Raw genomic sequence first — 23,486 nt, forward strand, 5'->3', positions numbered from 1 at the left:
AGCACTGAATGACCAATACCAGCAGAGTCACAAGGAATCCCGATTACAAACCTTAAAGAGTAGAATCGGAGGATTCGGGGAAGAGGACCACGTCCAACGATGGTACGGGAAGGTTACTTACTTCATAGGCGTGGCTGATTGTGTCCACAATCCAGTGGGACAGGCGCTGCTTGGAGAAAGCGCCTCCCTTGTTCACGCCACTATGGCAAAGGAATAGCTGCTCTGCCTGCCTGATGCGTGCAGTAGCTCCAATGTAGGCTCTCAGGGCCCGGACTGGGCAGACAAGCTCCAGCTTGACTGTCCCCTCCCCAGGTGGGGGGTTAAACCGGGCCAGCCTGATAGGCTGGTTGAGGTGAGCCTGCGACAGCACCTTTGGGAGGAACGCTATGTTTGGCCACAGTGTGACCCCTGAGCCGTCTGCGTTCCACCTCAGACCTGACTCACTGACTGACAGTGTGCAGCTCACTGACGCGCTTTGCCGATGTAATGGCCAGGAGAAAAGATATCTTGCATGACACCCACTTCAACTCGGGCGCCTTTCGGGCATGCACAAAGACCATAGACTTGGCTGCCACATGACGTCACGGGGGAAATCCAGACGTCAGAGGTGTAGCGCTCTTCAAAATGTTTTGAGAATCACTCAGAAAGGGATACCTGGGGCACTTGACCAAGCAGTCAAATATGATATGACACCTTGGGGTGAGAAGTTGAACGTGAAACACACCTTTGTTTCCTAGTAGCTATTCTAATCTGTACACCAAGTTAATTCAAACTGGTATTTCACACTCATGGAGTTTGTCTGTGGTACGGTATTATTAATATTATGAGCTGTATGAAGATTTGCATACAATGAAATTAACAACTGTTTCTGAGCCTGTCTTTTACTGTTGCCTAGAAACGCTTGATGTTATGGAAAAAATTAATAAATGCCTGGCCCCTGACACTTGTAAACATCATGATCCACTTTGCTTTATTGTAGGTGATACATACAACAGTTTTGTGTGGGTTCAATGACAAAGGCACAATTAAGTCATTAATAGCTATTATTTGCGTGATATTTAATCGTGAACTTAAATTTGTAATGGTGACAGCCCTAGTGAAGAGCTGACCTCATACTAACACCAACACAAGCCCCTTCTGCCTCCTTGTCTTCCAGTATGGTGGAATTGGTGACCTGCAGAAATATAAATTTCTCCATAACAGAAGGTGGTGAGGAGGCAGCAGTTTATGCAATAGTGTTTCACCCAAGGGTTTGTGACAAACATCAGTCTCTTGAAGATTTGTCATAAGCAACTGACTGAGGTCATCTGTAATGTCTGAACACTCGAGTCCCCAGGAAAACTATTGATTTAAGTAGGCCATGTGGAAGTATAAATTGTAATGGGAAGAAAAATAAAATATATTCAAAGAACATAGGTATAATTTCTGGAGCTTATAATTATTGCAGTGTGCAAATGCTTGCGTACACAGATTTGAGCATTAAAAAAAAGCTTGCAGTGTGTTTCAAGTTCTCAAGTCCTGTGACGGAACACATCTGGTGAATGTACGGTATTTGGTGCTGGGAAACGTCCTCCGGAGGGTCTTACTTCCCGTAAAGACATGGGGTTCAGGGGTTGTGTAAGACTTCCATGGAACTTCAACTGTGATAAGACTGATGGAGCACTGTGAATGCTTAATTTCCTGGGCGGGGGCATTCAAGGGGGAGTATCCTCCTTCATAGTTTTTAGGCTTACTTGAACGAGGCATGAGATTGCAGTGAGAGAGGTCATACTTGGGGGTCGGTCCTCTTGTCTGCACAGTCAGCCACACACTGACCGTTGGGTTTATCCCTGCAGGGAAGGACATCAGCAGAGATTGATTCTGTTTTGTTTAACTTACTTGGTAAGTCATCATTTGCATCGTCTGAAAACATGCTTTGGTTGCATGCTTTTTATTTATTTTTGTATTTTCATTATAATATAGTTGAGCAAAGACCCCACATAGGTTTGTCTTTAGCCATGTGGTCTGCTGTGTGGGACAGGACTACATCACTGTTTAGCAGTGGCAGAACTCAAGTACTGTACTTAACTACAATTTTGAGGTATTTTTACTTTACTGGAGTAATTCCAATTTCCAATTTTTATTAACAAAGGGGAGATCCGGGCACACTTGATGTTAAAAGTAGGAAAACTTTATTGAACCGACATGTTTCGACCTATACGGTCTTCATCAGGGCTGAATACATTAACCACTTCGGACCTATACATATAGGCCATTTATAAACAACCCATCTACAAGCACACAATATGTTGCGATGTGATGCGTTGTGAGCTTGTAGATCTGCTATTTTCAAAAGGTTTTAATACATTTGGAAGCTTGAAATGGGACATTCTGCATAACAAGTACTTTTGCTACTTTAAGTACATTTTAATGCCACTACTTTTGTAATTTTAGTAAAATACAGTTTGAATTCTGGACTTTCATAGTATTTCTGCATTGCAGTATTGAATCTTAACCCATTCAGGACGGGAACCCCTGTAGGTGTTTTCAGCATTGTTATACTACTACTACTTACCCTAGTAACGGATGTGAGTATTTTTCTAGTGTACTCATGGCTCCTCGCAGCAGCCTCCTCGTGGTGGTACTGCAGGTCCTGGGTTGGGTGACAATCGTCCAGGCTTGCTTCTGCGATCGCTACACGTGGGGACCGTGGTCTGCTTGCTCCAGAACATGCAACAATGGCAACCAAAATCGACGCAGGTACTAGTACCTACCTACCTTGTACACTTAAAATGCATGCACCGTGGCAGTGTTGATTTTGACGCACATTTTGATTTAGTTTTATAGTCGTCTTTTGAATACAATTCTGTTAAGTTAGTCATATGTTAGTCATCTAAAATGTTTAACCTTTAGTTAACCTTTTTTGTCTAGTTTTGTTTTTGTTGACAAAATTGTCAGTAGGCCAATATTTTGTTGTAGTCATCATTTATGTCTGTTTTTATTTCATTTTTATTTGTTTTCTTTAGTGAAAAAAGGTAGTCGACGAACATTTTTCTGCCTTTCCTCATTGTCTAATACCCTTATCAACATTTTCTGTCACTGTTTTGCTGCTGGTTCTGTGCAACATAAAAACAACACATTGGCCTATAATTCTAAACACTCTGTAACTATGCTAATGTGCTATTTGTAGCTGCTGTTAGATGTTTTGGTTTGTTTTAGCTGCAAAACTATAATGATGAGCCAGCAGCCATCTGTCTTTCTGTGTCAGTATGCTTGTCACTGTCTTTACATTGTCATTCGCACATTTTCAAATGCTGTGGAAAGGCAAGTAAAACATCTTTAAATTAAAGTCTCGTTTCTGTTCTGAGAGTAGTGACCATAAATGTTCAACATAATGACCCTGTTTATTTGGCACTATGGCCTTTAGGTAGGGTCACCTAGTATACAGAGACCTATCTTCATGCAAAGTAAGGAAGAACATTTTTTTTATACGATTGCACGATATATATTATACGATAACATAGTCGGCCCTAAATTAACACTCCTGCGGCCCATGGGGGGCTTGGTGAGCTGCTATTTCGGCCGCACAACACGGCATGCCAACAAATGTAACTCTGGTCTCAGGCATGCAAGTTGTGTAAATGATGTTTTACGCATCTCTTTTGGCAGGAATATTGTCTATAATGACGGTTACTACTGGAAGAACAGCTGCCAGCAGCTGTGCAAATCAGAGAGCAGCAGAGCGTGTAACGAGCAGTTCTGTCCAATCAACTGTGTGCTCACAGAGTATGGGGAGTGGTCGGCCTGCTCACCGTGTGCCAAGAAACAGGCAAGGACTCGCATGCAGTGGTGGTTAAAAGTACTCAAATGTTTAACCTGAGTAAAAGTATCAATACTCCGTTGCAATTAAAAGTCTGGAATTCTAAATTTACATGAGTAAAAGTACAAAAGTATATAGTAAAACTATACTAACTCAAAGTAGAAAGTACTCCTTATGCAGAATGTCCTGATCTACAAGCTCACAATGCGTGAGCTTGTAGATCGGTAATTCACATAGCAGGAATATGAGATATGAGGTTTCTGCCCAACAGCAGGGATATGTGTGCACGTGTTCACAAAATAGAATGAATTACTGGATTTCTGTGCTGCCATTATTAATCTGAACGTTTGTATTACGAAGGGCTGGACAAATTCTGTCTTTCTTTACTTTATTTGTTTATTAAGACTTTCAAAGCTTAACCCCTTTCGTCCCCATTGTAGGCGTTCACAATCTTTCACATTAAAAAAATTACAAAATGGAATCGCAGATATACAAGTTGTAGATCAGTTTCACTCATTTTGCATAACGGCTTAAATGTTTAAGACCACACACACACACACACACACACACACACACACACACACACACACACACACAGATATCATCAGAACATGAATATACTGTAGTGTACACTGTTCACCTTTCAATCTGTCCTTCTCTTTTACTTTGGAACTGTGTGTTTGTATTTTATGCTGCTGTTGTTATCCGCTGTAGCTTCGAATCCGCTACGTCCGAACACCGTCCCAGTTTGGAGGTGCTGCTTGCAACCCGGAGCTGAAAGAGGATAGGCCTTGTTATCCTTCCACTGAATGCAAGATCCCTGCGGTGGACTGCAAGGACAAGTTTCAGTGCGAAAATGGTATGTAATGTTCTAATCACGCTCAGCCCGGCAACCTGCATGTTGAAACTAAGTGATTGGACTAATAGCAGATCTACAAGCTATTTGTCAAAGAAGTATACAGTGTATATATAGTGAATTAAATTAAACTTTATTGTCATGTTTTACAGGTGTGAACAAATTCTTTGTTTGTACAATCTCCCAACATTTGCAGTTTTTAGGAAAGGGCATTGGTTGACTGATGGATGCAAAATTTGATTAATGATTTTTAAAGCAGCAAATAATAGATGAGACACAAAAGACAAAGGCTTGTTTCCATTGTGGTCCATTAAACATTCAACTCTCAAACAGCCGGACGAACAACAGTGGAACAAACATCGATATAAAATAAAAACATCAATATCACAGTTTGAAACAATTCATGATGAAAATAGAACAAATAGAGAGGGAAAGTAAACAAGTAAAGCACTTCAGTGTCAGATATATCCCAAGTCTTGCCCAGCGTGTGTGATTTCTAGTCTAGAGGGGCGGGTGGATCCTATTGGTTCAGCGATCTGAGCTGTTTTCTCTCTTACCATCACAGGACGCTGTATAAACCAGACACTAACGTGCAACGGCCAGAATGACTGTGGAGACAACTCGGACGAGAAGAACTGTGGTCCCTCGACCGGCGAAGAGTGTCCAACCGGCGGGGTGGTCCCTGGAGCTGAACTCATAGGACTCGGGTAGGCATTGTAGAATGAAGGAGTGGGGATGCCGTGGGAGTTTAAGGTCACATTCTCACCTAATACTTCGGTAGACTCAGATCCGTATGGGCGGGGACATGGAATTCTTGCATATTTAATTGGCTGCGGTTTGCCTTCACACTGTCATTCGCAGCAATTGGAAACGCAGCAGGGGGGACCTTTATCAATGTGTTCCGTTCATAAACTATAGCCTACACAGTGAAATCTATGGTGATAAAATTACACTCATAACGTGCATGTGTCGACCCCCGGCCCCCCCCCCCCTCTCTCTCTCTCTCTCTACGCACGCAGCCACCACACACTGTTCTTTTGGGCATGGAGGCACAGCGCTGCATGAGCGCACTGATATAACTCCCCAGTCCCACACAGTGACAGCACTCCATGTTTACGGCACGCACAGACAGACAGACAGACAGAATATTATGTAGGCTATAATACACTGCAGTGTTTTTATGTGTTTTCTTAAGCAATTGATTAATGTACACGTCCTCATTTCGATCAGGGCTTCAGTCTCCTTATTCGACCACGTCTATCCACAGTAACGGGACATCTTTGCGCTGCGTAAAATATGCCTTCTCCGTCTCCAACTGTGTTCAGCTCCTCACCCGCCACATTATGTTTGCTTCATTTCCTTTATTTACTGCGGATTGCATTCACACCTGCACCGAATCGTAGTCAAGTGCGATTCGAAGCGAAGCGAAACCCACGTTTTTGGGAGGAGTAAAATGCGGTTATTTGCTGCGCATTAGGATTCGAATGAGCCTTCACACCTGCCAAACGAAGCGCACTTTCTGACAATGCGCAGCAGGATTCGTTTTAATCGCAGCAAAGCTCTCTGGTATGAATGCGACCTTAGACTGTATGACAGCAACTTTACTTTACTACTCAACTAATTCTTACTGAAAGATGGAATGCTTACATATTATGTCTTCCATCAAAAAGTGTTTATTTAAAGACCTTTTAAGCGTTGTACAAAGCCAACTCGAGTTGTGACAAATCAACAAACACAATATGTTGGACCAAATAAATAATTACAAAGAAGAAAAACTAAAAAAAAGTGTTGTAATCTGCCGTTTTTTTCTTCTTTCTAATTATTTGTTCGGCCCAAAAAATTGTGTTTGTTGTCATGATTTGTCACAACTCGAGTTGGCTTTGTAGGTCTTTAAAGGTCTTTAAATAAATACTTTTTTAAATGTCTATGGGAAAAATGCATTGGGAATTATTTCCTGGGCCTGGCGTTGTCATGAAAGGGGGCGGGACTGCGACGCTCTATAGGAGTGGTTGCACCACTCAACAAGTCATTTTGGATTTGGGTGAACTGTCCGTTTAGGTTTCAAGTAGTTAAGTGGTTAAGTCAGGTTTTGTTGTTGTTTGTTGTGGAACCGTGGGGTTGCCAGGTTTGATGTTGTTTGTTGTGGAACCGTGGGGTTGCCAGGTTTGATGCCATCGCAGAGGAGTCCAGAAGAAGCGTGCTGGGAAACCTGTTCCTGGGAGGCAGGTGCGTTCGAGAGAGACCCAGAAACTACAAGCCGGAAGAGCTACCACAACTAATTTACTATCGCGTGCCCTACAACTTTGAATCCTTCGAGATTAAGGTACTAAGCATTGCAATTTGCTTTGCATAATTTGCATAATTTGTCCTAATCACCGTTCGTTATTTGTTTATTATTAGGGATGTGCATAAAATTGTAATGTCGGAAAAATATCATTAGCGATTTTAATTTATCGGTTTTAATCAATTAAAAATTCTCCCGAATTTATAATAAATTTTTTATTTATTTGGAGAACCTTTATGAATCCATCTAGCGGGGCATCACAATAAAATTAGGCATAATGTGTTAATAACACGACGAAAATATCGGCAATATTAGTCATCCCTGTTTATTATTTTATTTTCTCTGTGCATACTTTATCAAGTAATGACTGCTTCATATTCATAGTTATATGAATGGTTTTTCCTAATGGGACTGATCGAGGGTAGCTACTGGGACGTAAGTCGGGACTTGATCACCCCGGCTGGGTCACCTGAGTGAGGGGTATGATGTTGGGAGACCCGAAACCCTGATGACCTTGGGATACATCACTGAGGATACGTCTCAGGTGCATCCATGCGATGTATTATTATTTTTATTTTTTTATATGTTATAGCTAATGACTGGTTTATAAACAACTTCCAAGTCCATACCGTGTTGCATAACAGTGACATCACTGTCCACTCCTTGACAAGGAGTGGACAGTGATGTCACCTTGTGGTAAAGATAACAAGGAGACCTTGTTATCTTTACCACCTTGTTTCAACGTGTGTGTTACTGTGTTCATGGCGCGCTGCCTGTCATCAGCACAACAAGCTCAGCTGTAGACTATTTTGTCACGTTCCGTATGTCTTGCTAATGAAACACTATGGGATTATTATGTCATGTCAGCAGTCAGCACTATCAGAAGATGTAACCCAGGTAAAGTAATCTGTCACTCTGCAAGTTTAACTAAAGTTCTTTCCATCTGTCCAAAGTCATTTCTGATATAGCCTTCTGCAGTCCTACAGATATATAGATTGATTGAAAGTGAAACATGCAAATTGATGTAAACATACATACAGATTGAATGAATATTTATATATCAGATCGCATCACATAACATCGCATCGCCACCGCCGCCAGTTTTGTGTAGCTTTGCCCCTGTGCAATCACCAAGATTAAATAAACAAAAAAGGGTGGAAATATTTCACTTTATCTGCAATGAATCGAAAGCATATCACCTTTTGAATTATATTACGGAACTAAACGTGCTAAACATTCAGATGTATTTAGATGATCCTGTAGATCAGCTATATTTGGCTGAATGTTTGCTCAACATATAGAGAAAGGCTAGCGTTATTTATTTATGATTTTTTTGTATTTAATTGTACTATAGTAGAAGTACTGCTACAGTAGTAGCTTTATGGTTAGTGGTACGGTGTTGTTGACACATGTCATGCCGCTTGCTGTCTTACAGGTGGGAAAGCCAGAGCACTTTTCCATAGATCCTCGGCCGCTGGAATCTAAGGTCGTCGACGTCAACGTGGTCCATCCTACGGAGAGCAGCCGGGCCAGCGATAAATGGGGCTTCTTGTTCTTGGTAGGAAGCGGAAGCAGGGATTCTTCCAGGAAGTACGACGCCGCTTTCAAGTCCTCCAAAACCAAGGCAAGCTCTCTTTCTCTCTCTCTCTCTCTCTCTCTCTCTCGGGCTTTGATCGGCGAGGTTTTGCTCTGTGATAGGAGCTGCGAGAAGATCCAGCGCCGATAAAAGCGCGCGCCGACGCCTCCCGACCATTTCTGAACATCTAGCACGTTTGATATTTGACTCTGTCGCCGACTAGCCTGGGAACCATTTCATTTGGGTATATGATCCTGTCGGGACTCGGGAGCGGATGATATCGCTACGTCATGTTGTAGTATTGTTTTGTAGTCGACAGGCAGGAACAACGGGGTGGGACTTGCTTTTCCCGCCTGTTGAGTACAAAACAATACTACAACATGACGTAACGATATCATCCGCTCCCGACCGGATCATACAGACCTTTGAAACAGAGTCCAGGCTTTCCTCCGAGGTGGTGGATGATCAGATATACCTATATATATATATATATATATATATATATATATATATATATAACCTTCATTCTGTCGGTAAATCCCTGTGTCGTAAGACTACATATTGGTAGCCTATATTATTTTATTTAAAATTATTTTATTTAAAATTATTATTATTATTATTATTATTATTTTATTTTATTATTATTATTATTTATTTATTTTAATAATCTATCGATTATTTATCGCGGGAGGACGTATCGATATATATCGCAATATCGATATTTCAGCACACCCCTATGCTAAATGCCCTAAATTGTAATCATCTACAGGCGTCTTCGTTCATCCGGGTGAATCTGATCCTGCCAATGTCCACGTTCAAGTTGAGGAGTGACGATCTCATCCTGGACGGGCCCTTCCTCCAGTTCCTCCACGCGCTGCCGCTGGACTACAACTACCCGCTCTACCGGGACATCTTCCAGCTCTTCGGCACGCACCACTACGCCTCCGGCACCATGGGAGGACACTACGACCTGCTCTACCAGTACAGCCGCGAGGAGCTCAAAACCTCAGGTGCAACAGCCTGTGAATGAGATAAGAGAGAGACCCCGCGGTTGTGCCGTTTGTGAAACAGCCTTGTACATTTCTGGAAACCCCTTCCTTGTAGGCTATTGTTATTAAGAGAGACACTATTTTCTTTCTTGCCTTGATCTAAAAATAACACAATGGGAACTATGCACGAAACTAATTTCACCCACTTTTTTACTCGTAAAACTGTGATGTGACAATAAAGATGATTCTTATTCTGATTCTGTACAACCATACTGCAGACAGTCCCGTCAATGACCCCCAAACTGAATGTGCATTTGCCCACGGACCCATAGCCGTCATCACAAAATGTGATGGTTATCACAAATGGCAAGTGGCTATGACTGTTTTTCGTGCAAAACTAATGCTTGGAATGGATGGACATGTGATTTGCTTCCTCTCCTCGAAGGTCAAACATCAGAGCAGACTGCAGGTTGTCTTAACAAAGAGACCTTGGTCGTCTTAATTATCTATAATCGACACGACTACTCCGAACGATGCCATACCAACAAGATGACGGAGAACTATGCAGGTAAATTAGAACAATTATGGCTTTTTCAGCCAGGTGCAACCTGGCTCTACTGTCAATGTTGAGACTAGTGAGGACCTAGTTGACACTTTTTCATGATTGGCTGCCTCTAGCGCCTCTAAGCCAATGGGAGATCAATCTCATAGTGAGGAAATAATATAATATGATATAATGTAATAACGTCATAATAACTGCACGTGAGTCATTCTTGTTTTTCTGTTTTATTTTGAAGCGACATTCTGCACAATGGTTATTCACCGTGGCAACATACTGTACAGTGCACATCGACTGGACAAAAAAACGGACAATTCCTAACTAATATAATGATATATGCTGGATAATGCTGCACTCACAATGTTTACAATACAAAAACGGTCAGATTTATTTTTTCTTTGTTTCCATTTTCTTTTTCTCAAACTAAGAAATCCAAAGAATATTTAGCTTTGGCAAATGCGGTGCTGATGAGGACTTGAGTTTCTCTCAAGTGAACAACACGGTGACTTGAGACACGTCCTTAGAATACTCGATTCGGACTTTAGATTTGGGACTCACAAACACGATATATTGATTATATTATTGTATTATTTTATTATTTCATATTATATTATTTCCTTTGTGATTATTATTTCTATTACTTTTTGGATTAATCAAATAATCGAGAAGCGTACTATTTATAATAATATTTATTTTGTTACTGTTAACTGTTAATTACTGAACTTAATCCAGCTGTGTCATTTTTGATTTTTGCGTTGGGCATTCAAAAATAGCAGATACACAAGCTCACAACGCATCACTTCGTACCGCGCTGTGATCTTGTACTGTACATCTGCTGTTTTTAAACATTTTTGAAAGATCTTGTGAAAATATTCGACAAATGTTTGAGAACTACTGATTTAGAAGGCATTTGTAGAATGGACCTCTGGTCTTTAATGGGTTATAATGTGTGCAATCGTCAGGGTCTTACATCAGCTCATCAGAGAAGTCCTTCTCCATGGTGAGAGGAGGATTACCGGGCCAAGCTGCAAGGCTGGCTGTGGAGAGGAAAGGCACCCTGCCCAGCTCAGAGGCATACAAGGACTGGCTGAAGACCCTCATAGTCAACCCTTCTTTGGTGGAGTATGAGGTTAGTTAGGGCTGAGGTTCTCAAACTTTCTTGGCTCAGGTCACCCCTGTAAATATCTTTTACATCCACTAATGGTACATAAATCTTTCCCCCAGAGATACAATGCGTCACAAGGGAAATTGGAGAGAATATTTGTTTCCATTAGGACAGACTGAAAATACCTTTTATACTTGGCGTTTAAACCCCAGCATTCCTATTCTGGGAGGAACATTCACCAAAAATAATTGATCTGCAAGCTCACAGCGGCTAGATCGACTATTTTTGATAATTGCAACAACCACAGATCTTGTGAATTTCTTTTAACAGGGGCGCGTATTTAAAAACCTTTCGCGATTCTGCCAATAATTATATTCTACACATCTGAGTTTTTGCCAGGTCAATTTAGTAATCCTTCCCTTATTCGCTCACACTAGGAGTCATGACGTATGTGTAGACAGAAAAATCCACACTGTGCATCCCAAGATACAGTACATATAATTTCCTAGCTATTTGTCTTTTTTTTTTTTTTTTTTTTGTGTATCTATCATTTATTGTTTTACTATAATGCTTCAGAGTCTGTGTATTTGCATCTAGTTGCGGCCTATCATTAATCTGGTCCGGGGGATCCCGTGTGCCGCTACAAAACGGAGACACCTGCGGACGGCGTTCCTGCAGTACCTGCAGGAGTTCGACTCCTGTAAGTGCGCTCCCTGTCCCAACAACGCCCGGGCGGTCCTCTCTGGCACCGAGTGCAAGTGCATCTGCCAGACCGGCACTTTTGGTGACAACTGTGAGAAAAGAGCCCCAGACTATACTTCAGGTCAGTGGTTGTCGTTTTAATTTCAAGGACCACCCCCAGCCATACAACTAAAACACACGGTGAAGCAGCTTTCTGCTTCTACCTACGGGCCGATGGCGTGGAACAATCTCACTCAACAATCTCATCTCACATTTTTAAAGCACAGCTCAATACCTACCGGTACTTCTTACTTAAGATGACTCACGGGCCACAAGCTAAAAATGTCAGTATTATTTTGAAACGTTTACAAATGTATTTTGTAACAGACTACATGTCTAAAAATTAAGGAAGCACACAGTAAAAAGACACATTTCCATCTATAAGGCCAAACCTCAATGAACAAAAATATTGTGATTAATGTGAAGAGTACATATATAATGAACAGATTATCACAGGTTTTTTCACCTGTGATAATCTGTTCATTATACATATGTTCATTAAGCAGGGACGCATGCGGGTTGAGTAGCACTGTGCTATGTTGTGCTAAAGTGTTCCCACAATATGTATGGTTTCAATCCATTCTTACCACTGAGCACAGTCAGCTACTATACTTTATGGGGAGAATGTGCCCTTCATGCAGTACCACTTGTCAACCAGTAGAGGTCAGACCAAACCCTACTACACGATCAAACTTTCTCAGTAGAAGAGCATTGGAGACCATAATAAAAACAATCACAGTTGTGTTACTTAGACAGTGGTTCTCAACATGTGGGTCCCAACAGAAACAAAGAACATTACTGCATCAATAGTAATCAATAAACTATACTATAAAAACTGATCAACCATTGGCCAAATTGTCAAATCATATAAGTAAGAGGCAAATATTGTGAAAATAATCTAGGGGGGGTTATACCTATATTTTATTAACATACTCCACCATACAGATGGGTCAAAATATAATTTCCTTCACACGCACGCACGCACCCACGCACGCACGCACGCAAGCACACACGCAGTGGAGTTTCACGGAACATCCAGGGGGCTGGACGGTTCCAGTGAGCCGCCCCGCGACCAAAACGGTTGAGAAATGACAGAGTTACGTGTTTTCCTGTTTCTCCCCATTGACTTTCAATGGACATTTTTGCCGTTTTTTATTGTGAATTACGTCGCCATGGTAATGCGTAACGGAAATATTTTGACAAGCACACTTGTCCTGGCCGAGCTGCACATTTTGATGTATATTGCAGGGCTTGGGTAAACCGTGCGGCCGGAATTACGCAGAATGAATGTGACATATGTGTCCATATTTGGTGCATGTTTGTCCAGAGGCGGTGGATGGCTTCTGGAGCTGCTGGGGGCCTTGGTCTAGCTGTTCAGCTGTCCTGAAGAGGCAGCGGACGCGAGAGTGTGACAACCCTCGTCCCATGAACGGCACGCCGTGCCCAGGCCTCAGCAAAGAGGTGGAGGATTGCCACATATCTCTGTTTGAAAAGTAAGAGGAACGCTGAATAAACAGGAGACGGTGAAAGTAGGAGAGAGAGGGAGACAGACTGTCAATATAGGCCCTGTGTGTTTATGTTTCCCTATACAGACAAGACACCTGTGACAATGACGATGACTTCGCAGAGGGCTGGGTGGATGAGCTGCCTCCTGGTGTGCAGGGCTGCCTGAGACCCACGAGGCCAGGCAACAGTTATCTGCTGGTAACGTTGTGACAAGCCTGTGGCCAGCATGTTACTACTACTAGACCACTGGACCACACCAAAACACTGAGACCGATTCGTCGGTCGCGAACACATTTAATTATTATTATTTATTATTATATTATATATTATATTATTTCAAAACATATTTTTTATATATTTATTATATATTTTTATATATTTATATATATATATATATTTTTTATCCCACGATTTTGTAACCCATTTTTCACCCCTGTGTAAATCATCTAATGTGATCCTGGGCTCTACACACCCTCCGCCAACCTGGGGAGAGCAACGGACTTAACTCAAGCATTTCAAAACATTTTAAAAAACACTCCCAAAAAAGCAAGATTTTTGCTGAAATAAAAAGTAATTCAAAGATTTTTAAAGAAATTCCATGAATTAGAAAACAAATGTTTAACTAGTAGTGAAAATAGCCGATCTGCAAGCTCACTACGCGGTGTGAAGCAACGCGTTGTGAGCTTGTAGATCTGCTATTTTCACTAGTTTGGATGCCGGGGAGACATACAATTTCTCTTTTGGGTCACGGGCTAAAACATGTGGGAACCACTGTACTAGACTGATGGCTCTCAAACCTTTTCATGTCAAGATCTCCTAAAGGAATATGTATTTATGCCGTGAAACCCCGCTTGAGATTTGTGGTCATTTGGAAAATATATTCACAAATTGCAGACCTGTGGGTAGATTTTGAAGGTGCGTTTTACCAATGGAAATACATAAATTGGCCTCGCTCTGCGCACATTCGTATTATGAAAGGCATATCGGCCCGTGTTGAACGCACTGACCCGTGTTGAACGCACACACATTATGGCTTACCGCGGTCCTGAATATTTTAGTATTGTGGGAGTGTCCATATGTTAATTATTTTCGCTTTGCGCAATTTGCTATTATGCCCCTTGACCTAAAGACACTCAGCGCATAACGATTAGACGTGGGTCTGACCACCTCATAAACGCAAAAAGCACTGTTTGATTTGACACTTGAGCGGCTCTGGGAAGCTGGTAGAGTGTTGCCATGTCTGTTTATTATAAGCGGCTTATTTTTCTGTAAAGTTGCTTTCTGTGTAGTTGTTTTTCTTGTTTCTAAAGTGGTTATTTGGGCTTTTCTCCTAATGTTGTTTAAACCAGTGATCCTCACACAGCACATTCCGATGTCAATGATCCCCAGATGAATGCATTTGCCCAACTAAGGACAGCTAATCCAAAAATTAAATAAAAAGATTACTTTTGAAAATAGCAGATCTATACCAGCTCACAATGCATCACATTCATTCATTAAAACTATGAACTCTGACTGCAGGGGGATATATAATGATCATTATAACAATGTGCAAGAACATATTTAAAAAGAAGGAAGAACTTTATATTTGTGGACAATCAAAATATGTTTTTTTATTTTAATGTGGTGTCATTCAAATTAATCTGGATATGGCAGACTCACTATTTAGAAAATAAAAACATGGCACTTCATTTAAAATAGGTTACAGACCCCTGTTATATGCGCTTATTTTTATAGACCTATTTACTTGTTTCTATGAGACATGGCAGTTTTGCGTCTTTTTAAAACAAATGTTGAGATTAGAAACGGCCATAATTCTTTCATTTCTCAACCTTAAAAATAAATAAAAACATCTCCATAATCCGTGGGAAATGTGCTTTCATATGCTGTATCACACCCGATTCAAGTCTTCTTCAATAAAATGCTACGAGCGAACTCAGCGAAGACCATACCATCGAGGCCACAGCATTACGCAGCACGCATTCAACTCATTCCTTCGTCGTGACTTGAATGAAATAAAATATAATAAACGTTATTTTACTGGTGTTTTTCAATAGAAACAAATAAAGAGCGTGTGTAGGCTACTGTGTGCAAGTGCAACAGTGCATATACATGCATGCACTAGGCTATATTTCTTCCGTGTCGGGATGGTGATTGAGCTCTTCAAGTTCACAGCCCGTTTGGTCTTTCATAAAAAAACGTTGATATTAGCCTATAAACACTCATGGTTCTCTCATTTCTCAACCGTTTTATTAAATGTAAAAATCTCCATATTCCTTAGGAATCTTGCTTTCATTCGCTGTATGGTACATGGTTCTATCGTTATCGAATTAATTAATGAATTGCCAATTTGCCAATATGCTGCTATCTACTCGCAATTCCATTCCGATCTGAAAGATGGGTCTGTTCTTTTGAGGCATAAAGGTGACAGCATGCAGTGCAATAGGAATAATTAACCCAAATGTGACAAAGGCATGTCATGTCTTCTATGGTGCCAGCCTGAAGAAATGTCATACCACGATCCCCAAAGTGCGCATTCCGTATGTGACATCAGCTGACTGGTAAAGAGAATAGTACGGACATGTTGATTGGGTACGTCTCAAACACGCCTTAAACACACCCATGACTAATTCAAGGCCGTTTTGCGCACTCCGCGGGGTGTCAAAAGCGCTTCTTAACATGCCCAAAATTGCAATATGACATACTACACGCCCCCAGATCATAATACTGTAATTAGATTAGTAATATAGAAGTAAGTAAAATAGAAGTCCTAAATCGACCCCCTGAAGCTGTAGACGGGCTATTTTCAAAGAGTGGATGTACTGTACATATTTAGGGTTTCAGTGGTTAACCCATTTAGACCCGACACCTGAGGCCGATTCTATAAACGCCTTCTAAATCCTGACCTACGTTTTCTGAAAAACATCAAGTATTTATTAAAAAATAACAAAAACAATTATGTTGCCATATGCTGATGCCTACATTGCAACGGATTGAAAGGTTTACGTATAGGGCCCGGGGTTCCAGGTCTAAACGGGTAAAACAGATGAACCACTTTTGATTCTTTATTATTATTATTACTATGGTATTATATTTTTATTTGTAGGCCATTATTCCATATTAACCCCCTCCTTTTCTCACTCCGTCAGAAAGCCAAGCCGTACTATGACTTTGGAGAGGCCGAGTCGTTCCAGTGTTTCACAGGATTCGAACTGGACGGGTTCCAGTACGTCAACTGTCTTCCTGATGGAACCTGGACTCAGCCAAAAGGACAGTGCATCAGTAAGTATGGAACGTGGTTCTTAATTTCAAGGACCATCAATTTCACACACGCAATAGGCCTCCGACCACCATGGCATTTCTGTCTCTGGGACCTCAATTAATATTGTAAAATCAATGTAAATTTAACTCTGAGAGTGTATAAATGGATATGCAAATGAGCTACCACCGTCCACCGCAGAGGCTGGATGTTCAAATCCACCGCCGTGCAATTGCATACGGCTTTGTCGAGCGTCTATATGAACACAATTGTCCCGTGTTCCGGAGAGGGAGAGAGGGTGATATTTGTCAGTAGGAATTAGGATACAACAGCAGTGACAACACTGGTCTCTCTTTAAACAAACTAGGATTAGCTTTTTCTATTCTTTCATAATACATAATAGAATTTCATACGGCGTGTTTCCTCCTCCATCAGTGCCCATACCCGAAGGCGGGGTTGGCGAAAGGGCCTTTCTGTGTGGAGTTTGCATGTTCTCCCCGTGTCCCCTAGGGTAGGTACCCTCACAAAAACATGCAGTAATCCTGGTCACTAAACTGCCTCCCCCTGGCCAGCCGGGGCGCCTGATGGAGGGGAGAGGAACTGGTTGGAATAACGTGTTCCTTCCACGCGCTACGTCCAACCAGGGAAACTCCCCCCTGTCAGGTGTAAAGGAGCAACTTGGACACTCAGGCATGAAGTTCGTTGCTCTCCCCTTGTCCCCCCATATATGGGGACTAGGTTGGTGGAGGGTGTGTAGAGCCCAGGATCACATTAGATAATTGACACAGGGGTGAAAAATGGGTTACAAAATCGTGGGATAAAAAAAAGAAAAAAAAGAAAAGAAAGAATTTCATACACCCTGAAGTTGCACCCCCAAACAATTAGATCAGTCAGCCTCTTACTCTTACTCTCCTTGTCTTTCAGAGAAGCTGTGCTTTGCTCCTGAGAACGTGCCCGAGTCGATGACATTGTACCCGACCAAAGAAGTGTACCGCGTGAGGGAATCCTTTGGCCTCAACTGTAAGGAGCCGGGCTTGGCCCCAATTCCACGAGGCTTTTACACCTGCACCGAGGCACTCACCTGGGAGCCGCCGTTACCTGCTGACTTACGTTGCAGCGATGGTACAGTAAACCTCATCTCTTTTTGATTGATTGATTACTTTATTATTACGTTTGTTAACAGTACAGGTAATACAGTCAAAGTTTATGCTAAAAGGTAACACACAAAAAAACTAGTTTCCGTTCCATTGTACTAAATTCATCAATGAAATGAATCCTTAGTATTAATTTAACTCTGACATTTGGTTACATTTACAGAGTTACAAATTGATAAATGAACACTGAGGGTTTTTACTGTGTACCAATCCTAATGGAACACAACAGGATTGTTGTACAGGTTCACCACTAGGAAAAGTCATGACTTTAAAAACACAGCAGCTTTTCTCTCTCAAAAGAACCTGCACTTGATCTCCATATACAAAATACAGTTTTCTTCTTCTTTTATTTTTATAGACAACATCAATAATACTGTAAAATATACAGTACCGTATATCAAAATCTGAATCAAAACAAATAATATTGTTGTGATTTGTCTAGAAAATCCATATATGCCTCAGGACCAGTGTGACCCGGGACAGACACTAGAGGGCGGTCAGTGTGTTTGCGTCCGACGTGAGAGCTGCCTGTAGGTGACATTCAATATTGGTTTTATCAGTGGTCTTATTGCAAGATCATTTGCAATGGAATTTGAGGGCTTTGTCCATTATCAATAGGAAGGATATAAATAATATCAATATGACATTTATATTTTATTTTTATTAATGGAGAGACAGACAGTAGGCTGACAGGAAATGGGGAGAGATGGGGGGAAGACATGCAGTAGGGCCGTCAGGATCGGGAGTCGAACCCGCGGCACACTGCCAGACTGGATTACCAGCCAAGGTGCCTGGACCACTGAGCCATGGCCCAGGCAATATGACATTTCTTAGAGCTCAGAAGCGGAGTGAAGCCACTGTTCTCTACAGTTGACATACTGTATCTCCGCTGTGTAGTTTTATAATTTGTTCTTCACTATGCTATGTATTTTCTCAGTTGTGGGGGGAAGGAAATCTAAGATAAAAGTACAATTTTGTCATTCTGTTTTTACAAAATGACAGAATAACAGGACACTCCTGTTACTGAACAAACACTCTATAGTAAATGGTGCATTTATATAGCACCTTTATCCAAGGCACTTCACAATTTTAAACCAAAGAAAATCACTTACCATACCTTTTTTAAGTAAATAATCAGAGTACCTTTTCCACCTCTGACACTTCCCTATTATATGATTTCAGCTCGTTTAAGGAAGCCATCTGCGTGCTAAATGTGGATGTGAACGTCACAGTACACATGTCCATCTGTTCGTTCCACGCCGGCCGATGCCACGGCGATCCCCTTTTCTTTGTCAATGAGGGCGAGTGTGATGCCGGCAAACTGGACTGGGCCCGGTTCAGAGCCGAGATGTCCACCATCAGCTCAACGGACGTGCCCTGTGGAATGGACCGCTGTTACGAATGGGAAACCTGCTCTGGTGAGTGTTAACCGCGTACTGTAAGCCCTCAATCCTTTGCAAAGGAAGAGTATGGTGCACTGCATGTGCCTTTGCAGAATTAAAGCCTTATGTGGTGCTAAATGCTGAAAACATGTGTACAATGTACTTATACATGTACACACTACTAATATTGTACATGTAGCACTCACCAACTTGTCAAAAAAGAACAAGGACAGTGTGTTGATTTCACCAATTTATTTGGGCCAGATAGATTGAAACGATTGAATGGTAAATTATACATGCATGTTAGCCTAAATGGTGCATTTATATAGCGCCTTTATCCAAAGCGTTTTACAATGTGTGTTGCATTCACTCATTCAGAAAGAAGGTAGGAAGTCCACACACCGTTCTTAAGCTCAGGAATCAACGTTTCGACCCCTCCGGGTCTTCTTCATTCACTCATTCAGGAAGTCATGCAAGGCACCAACCCTGCTGCTTAGGGGTTCAGTGTCTTGTTCAGTGTCTTGAATGCCCCTGCTGACAGATTTTGTAGCCCAGCTCGGGATCTGTTCTTGAGAGATTACTTATGTAACCAATACTTACAATAATTCCTCAGAGGAGTTCCAGTAATCACTGAAACCCTAGCATCCCTCTTATGCTGGAAACATTCACCAAAAATAGCCGATCTACAAACTTGTAGATAGGCTATTTTTCGGCAAATGGTGTACTGTAGAGCAGTGGTTTTCAACCTTTTTCCATATCATGGCCTATTATTTAGCCTTTAGCGGACCACCATTTGATGAGATTTAGCCTTGCAGACCCAAAACGAAAGAATATTTTCGACCCGCAAGCCAACCCATAAACCAGATGGCTTGGTTCATGGTTTCAAATGGTTTGCTCCGCTCCATTTCCACCCTCTGCAGCACCATCTCTTCTTCGAAAATAGACGATCTATACAGTATGTGAGCTTGTACATCTTCAATTTTGGGCAGAATGTTTGCCCCACAATAGGGACACTATGATGGGTTCACGTGTTTGAAGCACTGCTTTACCTCGTTAGCAGTGTATATGTTTTAGCTGCGTTGAGCTTCTGACTAATTTCTACGTTTTATTTACTCTCCTTTTCTCAGCGCGCCAGAGGTGCGAGTGCATAGCGTCACGGGACTGCCACAGAGGCACGGACGACAGAATGTACTGCCTGAAGCTACGCAACAGAAACAAGGACATGAACCTGTGTCAAATGGCCGCGCTCAAGTGCTTAAACTATGACTTTGAGATGCTCCACGAAGGTAACTGTGAGGCTAGATGATCACCTTGACCCTTAAGGCCTATTATACTACATACTCCAGTTTTAGATGATACGGTGACTGAAACGGTGCTTAGTAAAAAACAGAGGGATGTGATCAGGTGAGCGTTGACCACGGCGTGACGCCATGTTGTAGTATGAATAGGCCTTTATATGCAGCGGGACCAGGGACCAGTGGCCATGTTGTAGTTTTCGGTGGTCACCTTATCAGCTAAAACTGGAGTATGAATAGGCCTTTATACGCAGCGACCAGTGGCACTGGACCAGAAGGTTAGACCAATAATACAATGAAAACCACAATGTTTCCACACTCTGGGTTGGGGCCCATCTGTGGGTTTTTTATGGGTTCCTTTATTTGTTTTGTTATCTACATTTTGTTTTTAATTATTATTTCATACAAAAAAATCCCCAACAAAGCTACATTTTTTATGAATTAAAAACAAATTAAACCTTTTTTCAGTAATTTCATGAAGAAATAAAATAAAAATCAAAGAAATTCCATAAATTAGAAAGCAAATGTATAGTAGAAGTAGAAGTAGTGAAAAAAAGAAATTGCCGATCTACAAGCGACGCATTATAAGCTTGTAGGTCTGCTATTTTCACTAGTTTGGGTCCCAGGGACAAATTAATTTTTTGGGTCACAAGCTAAAAAGTTTGGGAACCACTGATTGTAAACAATATAAAGGTGTATATCTTTGCAAATGGGTTTGGTTGCTTCTATCAACAACAATCGGAAAAGATTGGTTACTACCTGTGAGGGGGAGTGTTGGCTGATGAATGAATATCAACATCCTAATACAACCTGATACTGGGGGGTCAAATTATGACAGGCAATTCCTGCTGAAATATATGACCCCCCAGTCAAAAAACACTTTGTTTGAAATAGACACTCATGCTTTCCAAGGTGTTAGCACTAGTTAATGATGGCGCATACAGGAGAAAAGCCTTTTAGTTGTACAATTTGTAGCAAAGGCTTTTGTCAAATATCTGATTTGACAAGGCACATGAAAACCCATACAGATGAAAAACCCTGTCTTAAACCTTAACTATTCGGTTGTGCTTAATATCATTTTGGATAGTGTGCTAGGGTAATAGATTGCAATATATGAAGCATCATAATTTATGATTACATTTAGTTCAGTTTCAGACAAAATATTTTTAGAGACTCAAATTGAAAAGAGGTAAAAACACTTTTCGGCCAGTTATAGCGCCACCTTGAGGCTGAGTTGAAATTGTTCATGTGGCATTTCGTCCTCGGCCTAGTGGGAATGTGGGTGCACAATTTCACGGAAATCACGCGATGTGTTCATGATTTGCAGCATTTTGTTTGAAACTGAGCACTCCTGTGAACTTTGGAAGCCAATCTTAACCAATCAGGATGGAGTCTGATAAATGTGAAAGACCCGTTTCGTTGAATGGCTCTAGAGAGACTGTGTACCAATTTGCGTGATGTTTGGACAAAATCTGTAGGTGTACTGTGCAAAAACTTGTTTTGCACAAAGCGGCCTCCTGGTGGCGCTATAACAGGCCGTTCTGGAAAGTTTGGGGCAGAGGTTCATGGTTGGCATCCAGGGAGTGTGTGTGCAAAATATGGCATTGAAAAACTTGTTTTGCACAAAGCGGCCTCCTGGTGGCGCTATAACAGGCCGTTCTGGAAAGTTTGGGGCAGAGGTTCATGGTTGGCATCCAGGGAGTGTGTGTGCAAAATATGGCATCGACCGGGTTAACGGTGGCCGAGATTAGCTGTTCACGGACACACGGACACACGGACACACGGACACACGGACGGACACACGGACGGACGGAGTGCAAAACATACTCTCCCCACATGCCTTCGGCCTGGTGGAGACAATGATCACACAGCTTCAATCTGTCATGTTCATTTTTTAAATGTAATGTTAAACTGTACCATGTGCTGTCTACATTTCTGACTAATACGGTATTCATTCAATCAATGAGACGTTGTCACGGCTACTCATAGTAAAGAAATATATATATTACCGGTACATATCCAAATGGAGAAACCATCACTTATCACTGCAACATGTTATGGGCTTGTAGATTGGCTTTTTGGTAAAATAAAATAAACTAGAAAAAGTGCCCTTCCGGGCACAGGTCTCCACCAGGTTATCCACAGATCCGTGCAGTTAGAGGTAAAAACACTTTTCGGCCAGTTATAGCGCCACCTTGAGGCTGAGTTGAAATTGTTCATGTGGCATTTCGTCCTCGGCCTAGTGGGAATGTGGGTGCACAATTTCACGGAAATCACGCGATGTGTTCATGATTTGCAGCATTTTGTTTGAAACTGAGCACTCCTGTGAACTTTGGAAGCCAATCTTAACCAATCAGGATGGAGTCTGATAAATCTGAAAGACCCGTTTCGTTGAATGGCTCTAGAGAGACTGTGTACCAATTTGCGTGATGTTTGGACAAAATCTGTAGGTGTACTGTGCAAAAACTTGTTTTGCACAAAGCGGCCTCCTGGTGGCGCTATAACAGGCCGTTCTGGAAGGTTTGGGGCAGAGGTTCATCGTTGGCATCCAGGGAGTGTGTGTGCAAAATATGGCATCGACCGGGTTAACGGTGGCCGAGATTAGCTGTTCACGGACACACGGACACACGGACACACGGACGGACGGACGGACGGACACGCGGACGGACGGAGTGCAAAACATACTCTCCCCACATGCCTTCGGCCTGGTGGAGACAAAAAGGGATTTATTTGGAATCCTATGGCATTAAACAAAGCTTCAAAGCGTTTAAGTACATGGGTCAGCCCTACAGCCTACTTGTTTTTTATTCTGCACAGTAATTTTACTCTCATTTGTCTGTTTTGTATTTGCTGTTTTATATCATGTTTTTTGCTCTGTATTAGTGATGTCCATCGCTGACAAAAATCTAATTATTCTAGTTCTATGAATAACAATTATTCGACTATTCAACCTTGTTTTACTGAACAAGGTTGAAGAGTTC

At 41.7% G+C, this 23,486-nt stretch overlaps 1 protein-coding gene across 2 annotated transcripts; it reads left to right on the plus strand.

The window, feature by feature from the left end:
- The first annotated feature begins 1,681 nt into the window (after positions 1 to 1,681).
- On the plus strand, positions 1,682 to 21,823 carry c6.2 (complement component 6, duplicate 2). Of its 2 annotated transcripts, XR_014570916.1 has the most exons (19): positions 1,682 to 1,881; positions 2,584 to 2,739; positions 3,649 to 3,808; positions 4,514 to 4,658; positions 5,221 to 5,362; positions 6,819 to 6,978; positions 8,375 to 8,563; positions 9,285 to 9,525; positions 9,950 to 10,072; positions 11,026 to 11,192; positions 11,766 to 11,991; positions 13,237 to 13,402; positions 13,502 to 13,613; positions 16,565 to 16,697; positions 17,599 to 17,796; positions 18,271 to 18,358; positions 19,011 to 19,246; positions 20,338 to 20,620; positions 20,682 to 21,823. XR_014570916.1 is itself a non-coding variant. In XM_083793077.1 (18 exons), exons 2-18 carry the CDS (start codon positions 2,591 to 2,593, stop codon positions 20,514 to 20,516), a joined length of 2,814 nt encoding a protein of 937 aa, XP_083649203.1. In that variant the 5' UTR covers positions 1,682 to 1,881; positions 2,584 to 2,590; the 3' UTR covers positions 20,517 to 21,823. The 2 variants fall into 2 exon arrangements, 1 of the variants encoding a protein (XP_083649203.1); XM_083793077.1 differs by having other exon boundaries at positions 20,338 to 21,823.
- Positions 21,824 to 23,486: the final 1,663 nt, after the last annotated feature.

Source organism: Protomyctophum parallelum (genome assembly GCF_964188405.1).
Source record: "Protomyctophum parallelum genome assembly, chromosome: 21".
In the NCBI taxonomy this organism is placed as follows: domain Eukaryota; kingdom Metazoa; phylum Chordata; class Actinopteri; order Myctophiformes; family Myctophidae; genus Protomyctophum; species Protomyctophum parallelum.